Source organism: Cyprinus carpio, chromosome B14, assembly GCF_018340385.1.
Source record: "Cyprinus carpio isolate SPL01 chromosome B14, ASM1834038v1, whole genome shotgun sequence".
NCBI lineage: Eukaryota > Metazoa > Chordata > Actinopteri > Cypriniformes > Cyprinidae > Cyprinus > Cyprinus carpio.
Genome location: NC_056610.1, coordinates 4,362,694 through 4,370,459, shown reverse-complemented (window position 1 = coordinate 4,370,459; position 7,766 = coordinate 4,362,694). Strand labels below are relative to the sequence as shown.

Sequence of the window (7,766 nt, the reverse complement as noted above, 5' to 3'; positions counted from 1 at the left end):
AGGGTGGCTTCATGTGGAATTAGGTGTTCTTTAACATGCTTGCTTTATTCAGAGGCATTAATCTGGTACCCCCCCACTCAAATAAAATAATGCTTATTTTCTCATTAAGAGTTTTGCATTATGATATTTTTAGTACACTTGATTAGATTACATTTCTTTCAAACCTTATATTGCAGTAATGTAAATTCATGGATTAATAAATTAAAGTGTGATGTTTTGTATGTATTTGTTTTGTTTAATCTTTGGAAAATGTGAATTACAAATGAAAAGTAACTTTTTTTTGGAGGAGGAATGTGCTTAACTGTCATTAAGTGTGAGTGCAAATAATATTAATACCCCTAACATAAATGTCATGCTCCTTTATGTGTGCTGTGATATTTTATTAAGCTTGATTGAGGTGACATTAACTGGTGTTTTTATGAGAAATTCACCCTTTTATGGGTTATCATAAGAGATCAACTGTATTTTTCAGTTAAGTAGGAATTTTTTTTTACGGTTGTTGCCATTGGTGTGGTGTCACTAGGTTCAGGCCTATCTGAGTGAGTGTATTGAGGACACACACACACACACACTGATGCTGGTCAATGATTCAGTGTCTTTGAGTGTCCGTCTCATTCTGAGAACTTCAGCTATATGTATGAAAAATGGGTCAAAAATCGTCTTCTAATTTAGATAATGACATGTAATAAAAAGAAATATATATAAATGTGATGTGGAATAAAAAGTGTTGTAATAACTTTTTTTTTCATTGCTCCACTGCACCTTCTCATCAGTTTTTTTTTTCACGTCCCAGAAGTCTTGACAGATGTTCAATAAGACTCACGTGATGTCAGACTTGTATGTTTATGAATTGAAATTGTAAGAAAGAGAATGTGTTAATAAAGGACATATGTAATCTATCTATCATCATTTAATCTCTCAGTTTTTCACTTTAAATCTTCTAGCTTTAAAAAAAAAAGTACTTTCTTCTTCATATTTGAAAAAAAAAAAAGTTCTATAAATAAATGTGTGTGATTTCCCGAGAACTATAAGGCATCGCATCTGCTGAGGAATGTTTGGGTATTTTGAGTTTGCAGTGAGAGTTTGTGATTGCGCGAGTGATGTGTCACTCACATCGCGTGCATAAAACAGAGGAGGGGGGAAAAAAGACACACACACACAAAAAATTAGTTACAAGATGGCGACTAACAACTGCCTGAACACTGGAAAACAATAGAGACAGCGCAGCAGGGCAGAGTTTATTTCTTTACCGTCTGCCTTTTTCTTTTTCATGTCGAGTCAGACCGGGGGACAGTAGTGTTATTGTGTGTACTTTAAGACTTCTGAAGCAGATTGGGAAGAAAGTGAGTTTATAATGCTTTGTTTGAGGGCTAGTTAGCAGGCAAGCTAAGCTACATCCGTAGCTGTAATGTAACTGAGAGGATCAGCTGTTAGCCGCAGTGCTACTTTAAAAGTTACTTTTACTTGCAAAACTCACGCGTAACTCTCTAAGTTGGTGTTTTCGGGCTGAATGGATGTAATGTATGTGCTTTTACCCATCACTTTCTAACCTTTCGTCGGTAGGTTTTATTTCAAGTACGTCTTTTGTCAACTTCAACTGTGAGGTGAAAAAAAAATAGCACGTTTATTTTTTAATCTGTTGCTAAAATTTCGCGACAAGAGAGAAAAATCGATTTCACGACGTGTCGTATCGCACATATAAACGAGAGGTAACGTTACATATTTAAGAGTTTTTACGTTTTCAAAAAGAGATCCCTTAAGTAAAAGTTTTGACTTTTCTCTTAAACTTTTCCATAAATTATGTACGTTACATGTCTAAACAAATGTAACTTTTAAGATGCAAACGCTGTTATTGTTAGGGAACGCTTTCATTCATGAAATCGTAGTTTTTTCTTGATTCTGGTTCGTGTCAGGACTCCCGGCTTGAATACAGTTATATAAGGAAGACTGTTCAGTGATTTGTTTAGTTTAAAGGAAATCTTTGAGTTTTTGCGTTTGGACTCTTTTCTGAACATAAGCGCTCAAATCTGAACTATGTGCCTTTTCTTTTGTTGTAACGTTACAAGGAGGCAGATAGTGATAAAAATGCAGGCAGTTGAGTGTGTTTTGTAAAGACACACACGCGCACACGCTCTGAAACAGCACGATCTGTCCTGAGAGTTGTGCTGGTATCCGGAGACTCGAGGGAGTTTATAAACGCGGCTCTTCTGGATGATGGCAGATTTTGTGGTGCCGCGGCACAGCGCGGTGATGGAGCGGCTGCGGCGGCGCATCGAGCTCTTCCGGCGGCATCACACCGGCTGTGAGAACCGCTATGACAGCACGGCCATGGAGCGGCTGGAGATGGAGAGACAGCAGACGTTCGCGCTGCATCCGCGCTGCCTGCAGGCCAAGCCCAAGCGCCCAAACAACAAGCACCGGCAGCCGGCGGCGGCGAGCGCAGACCCCGCGGGGCACAGAGGCACAGGCGGCGGGGGAACCGGCGCGGAGCTGGCGGACGGAGCGAGCGGGACAGCCGGGGAGCAGAGCAGAAACAGCACGCTGATCGCGGTGAGTCTACGGGAAACGAGTCACGATTGAAAGATTGCAGGTTCAAACCTCACGTGTGTTGATTTAGAAACTGTTACACTGAGTTTACAACTCCAGGAGGACTTGCTTTGGATCTCCGGTTACACTTTATTTTAAGGCGTTCTTGTTATAGTGTAATTATACATTTTAAGTACTGAGTAGTATTAATTAACTACATGTACTTAGTATATGGTTAGGGTTTGGCTTAGTGTCACCTGCATGTAATTATGCATAATTTATTGTTATTAAAATAGTAAGTACATGTAACGTGTAACAAGGACACCTTAAAGTAAAGTGTTACCGGATCTCCTAAAAGACAAATAGGGAAGTAGACGGTAGTCTAGAAACCTGAAAATGCAGTAAGGTGCTTGAATGCACGTGCTGATCTCGGAGCATCGGTAAGTTTGAGGTGCTTCGGCAGGTGTGTGTGTGTTATAGCATCAGCAGCGCTGAGGTCATGTGACTGTGACAGAAACATCACGTGAGCTCGGTGCTGTTTTCTGTGTGCCACAGATGTTTTGAGGGGGGGATCACTTAATGGTCACCTCATGGCTGTGTTTGTTTTTGGAGCATGTATTGCTGTGCTTTCCAAATCCCCAAGACTGATTGAATCTTTAAAAGCATCTCTGCTTCTAGAAAGCAGCCCTGAAGGACTTCAAGTCGCGTGTGCATGTCGTTACATTAGAACCAAGAAATAGAGCACAAAAATACTTTTTTCTTAGGTTTGAAAAGTGTATAGTGCAACTTTGTGATTGTGAAGTGATCTGCAGCATCTGAAAGCAAATGACTCTTGCTCTAATATTTTCTAATGCAGTGACCTTCTGAAACCAAGTGTCACTTAAGTCCAGTACTTTGAGGACACTGGAAACCTGGCCATCCTTTCATTTTAAGCTAGATTAGTATTTTTAGCCCTGCTTGTTTAAAAAAAAAAAAAAAAAAAAAACAGGACTTCCTTTACATGTTGTTTTCCTTGTGAAGTTATTGCAACAGTGCTATTGATTGAAAGGTGGCACAGAGTGCAGTGTATAATGTTGAAACCGTGGCTGGTTTCCCTGAAACTGATAGCATGTAATGCTTATTGTAGTTCATATAGTGGAGATTTACATGTTCCACAGCTGATTAAACTCTCACTGCACTGCTAGAAACCAGCAAACTAAACGGATAATGGGAGCTTTCGTTATGAATGAATCACTGTAGCATCTATAACATCTGACAGCAGGTTTATGCTCTCCTGAAGAGGTGTGGGCAGTAAAGTCGCCGGAGAACAATGTTGAAACCAGTGTCCTTTCCTCCAACGCACCAGGAACTGCCTTGCATGTGGATGGGCAGTCTTCAGTTTGGGTTTCAGGGGTGTTGCATGTTGGTGCATTTCTAACATCAGCTGACTTTTGTTATATTAGCCTAGAAATATATTGTATTATATTATATTGTTCTTGAATGATATGACTGCTTAAGTCAGTGGCTTTTATTTTTCAATTTTTAATTGAAAGTATGGTTTAACTTGCTGTGGTCATGTTGATATTGTAGCATAATTTTTATATATATTTTTTTTCTTTTGTGCACAGTAATAATGTCTTTAAACTGTCAAAACATCACCATGAAATCAAAATTGACAGTGGACACTGTTCATCATAGTTTAGTAAACTACAGCAGATATAAATTGTGTTGCCATTTGCTCCAGTTGCAAAAGAAAAAAACAATAGTGTTTATGTGACCAAAAGAGGAAAGAATATTGAGATTTATTTAGTTGGTCAGAAGATGTCAAATTATACTGTAAAAAATGACTGTGGAAGAGTGGAAAAATGCTACAGTAAAAACCTGTTAAATAGTTAATGGTAAGTTCCCCTAATATATACAGTGACAAAATGTATTGGACATTACATGCAATTTTACGGTAGTATACCGTTTTTAAAAGTGGGTAAAAGAACATATAACTTGCAGTGAATAACTGTAAATTGACATTCCCAGAATTCCCTACGTTACATTTCAAATTTGATGATTTTTGTTGCTAAAATAAATGTTTCTTTGTTTTTTCTTATCAGTTTTGTACATTAGGGTTGTAAGTTACACCTGCTGTTGTTAAATTAATGTTTATTGCATTATTTCAGTTTCATGTATGTTACCATGATAGTGTTTGTGTGAATTACATTGTGCACTAGGGATATGCCGGTATCACATTTTCATGGTGCGATTAATTGCTTATGCTTTTATCACGGTATACAGTATCATCACGATATTGAAATTTAGTTGCAAAAAAGTGTTGTCATAATACAGTATAACAGGTTTAATAACTTTTTATAACAAAAATAACTGAACATTTAAATACAATAAAGCAATACACAAATTTATAAAGTAAAACATTTTACACAGATTAAAGTGCAAAAGAATTATAAAGACCAATAGGTAACCCTTTACAATAAGATCTAAGTTAACTAAGTTAACCGTTCTCAGTGAACTACAGCTCTGTGTAGTAAATGCTGCTCCGTCTGAAAGCACGTGAAAATACCACATTTAATAACGTTTTTACTCCAAACTCACTTCATAACATCAGTCGAGTGTTTAAAAAAAATCCTTCTGTGAGATGATATGGCTTCTTACACATTTCATAGTATTCTAAGCAGTGATGAAGGCTACGTCGATTAGCATTACATTTTTATATATACTTTATTATAATAAAAATTATAAGACGAACTCAGATAATCAATATATTGTCATAGTCGTGTGTTTATTAGTCAAGTTGAATCAGTGAAAGCAGTTAAATCTTCTGTTTATTCAGCAACAACGATTGCATTTCCTGGGTTGTTTCTTTGAGGCGTATTTGGATTTTCAGTGCGAGAGCGCCCTCTGGCCTTCGGATGGAGATTTACTACTGATCACAGAACAGTCCTTCACTTAAAGATACGCATGACAATCACAGCTTCTGCCTTATCGCGATTCATCGCCTTTGCGGTTTTCATTTCGATTAATCGTGCACCCCTAATTAATATTCACAATGAGCAATAGCTACATTTGCTACAGAAGTTATTAAAGGGGTCATATGATGTTGCTAAAAAAGATTAGAAAAGAAAGAACATTATTTGGTGTAATAAAATGTTTATGCGGTTTAAGGTTCAAAAAACAAATTATTTTCCACATACTGTACATTGTTTCTCCTCTATGCCCCGCCTTTCTGAAACACGTTGATTTTAACAAAGCTCATCGTTCTGAAAAGCGAGGTGTGCTCTGATTGGCCAGCTATCCAGTGCGTTGTGATTGACCGAATTCCTCAAGCGTGTGACGGAAATGTTACGCCTCCTACCATACTGTGATGCCGTATCCCGGCGTGATGAGACAAAACCAATAACGCTCATTACAAACGAGGCATTTGTTGCATCTAGGGCTGGTCTGAATACCAGTTTTTGACGCCGAATATTCAAAGCCTCGGAGGGAGTGGACTGAACATTTTCTTCTCTCTAATAAAGGCATGAATCATTACCATTCATTTGATTCCAGTTAATCATTAACTACGACTGAACCAATAAAATGAACACTTTTTATGGTGGTTTTACATTCTAATCCACATGGCAGTGTTTCAACTAAACATCAGATATTTATATAACTACCATTGATTGTTCTACTATTGAGTCCTCCCACACTTCAATACCCATCTAGTTTTGATCAGTCATTCACCTTTGGTATGGTCTAGCTTTCTTTGTGGGATGCTGAGTAATGAGGAAATGTTGCTACATGCTCATATTAGCTTAGATTTCGTCATTTTGAGGCTGAGGCCATCTCAGCAAATCTCTTAACTCGCACATCTGTTTGTTCCCGGCCCACATGAGCACAGTGTAGGTTGAAGCAACTGTTCTGTGAATGTGGATCTCAAGAGAGGAACAAACTTAATTTATTTTGTATTCTTGAGGGGAAATATATAATGAGGGGGAAAAAATCATTTCTGCTCTAAAGCAGCTCATTTTAAATGTTTAAAAATGTGGAAAGCACTCATTGCATCACAGCATCTCCTGACTGCATTATTTTTTGTAAAATAGGGGCTTTATGTAGTGTGTATACATAGTTATAAGTGTAACAGTTTATATTTCATTAATTTAGGGAAATGAACAAGTGTCTTAGCCCTCAAGGGACTATTTGGCCAACCTTATTCCTGCTTGAAAAGCCAAATGTTATTGATTAGTGTAAAAAACATCAACTTTGAAGCACATGCTTATTCATGGACTTCCATTACTACCTTCCAGCAACACTACATTCAATGAAGGTAAAATAGTAAAAAAAAACATAATAATAGTTTATTTAAATGGAATTGGAACCAGAAAATTTGTATACTGTAATATACATGTTGAATTTTGACATTGGCAACCTTTAAATTAAGTTGACAGTAAGTAATAAACAGTATTGAGCATTGAGTATTTGAGTATTGTGCATTTTTCCTTACCACTATTTTCTTAATAGTTGTTTAATGATTTTAATGGAACCGGAACCGTTAGGCTGAACCGGAAAATGTCTAACGATTCCCAACCCTAATGAAAACGGCATGTTGTTGCTTCTACTAAAAATGGTATATTATATATGATCTGTAGGGTGTTTTCATCTGAAACTTTAGACATTCCGTGGGCACCTGAAGACTTGTTTTACATCTTGTGAAAGGACGCATAATTGGTCCACTTCAAGCATCAAGTTTTTATAAATGGTCTTTTAGTAGAGGGACAGAAATCTCAGTTGTCATAAAAATATCTTTATTTTTGTTTTGAAGATTAACGAGAGTATTAAGGGTTTGGAACATTATAAGGGGGAGTAAATTATGAGGTTTTTTTTAATTGGGTGAAGTATTTCTTTAAAGACACAGCACTCTCTCCTCTGACACCTCACTCACACAACACTTATTCAAACAGACAGAGAAGTGGGACTTGGTTCTATGCATCAGTTGTTGATTGGATGTTAAATTGTGGGCGTTCCACTTTTGAGTGTAGGCATATGAACTTTGCAGGGGTGGGGTTAAGAGAACTAAATGAATGGAAAATCTGGCATACATCACCAAAGAGTCTGACATTTAGCTGGTAGATCCAATAGACTAAAAATTGATGTCAAATGGGGGTAAAGAGAGGGAAAAAAAAACATGCTTGGATAAATGGTTCACACCATAAATTCTACACAGCATGCATGTAGATAAGAAGGTTCATTTTCATTTCATGCTGACTTTAACA

At 37.3% G+C, this 7,766-nt stretch overlaps 1 protein-coding gene across 2 annotated transcripts in view; it reads left to right on the top strand.

Annotated features, from left to right (window-relative positions):
• Positions 1 to 1,131: 1,131 nt before the first annotated feature.
• The window catches only part of LOC109102538 (mastermind-like protein 1), a 28,428-nt gene continuing 21,793 nt past the window's right edge, over positions 1,132 to 7,766 (top strand). For both annotated transcript variants that reach the window (XM_042737791.1, XM_042737790.1), the window contains exon 1: positions 1,132 to 2,550. In XM_042737791.1, coding sequence (XP_042593725.1) covers positions 2,212 to 2,550 — 339 coding nt within the window. In that variant the 5' untranslated portion in view covers positions 1,132 to 2,211. The remainder of the gene's footprint in view (positions 2,551 to 7,766) is intronic.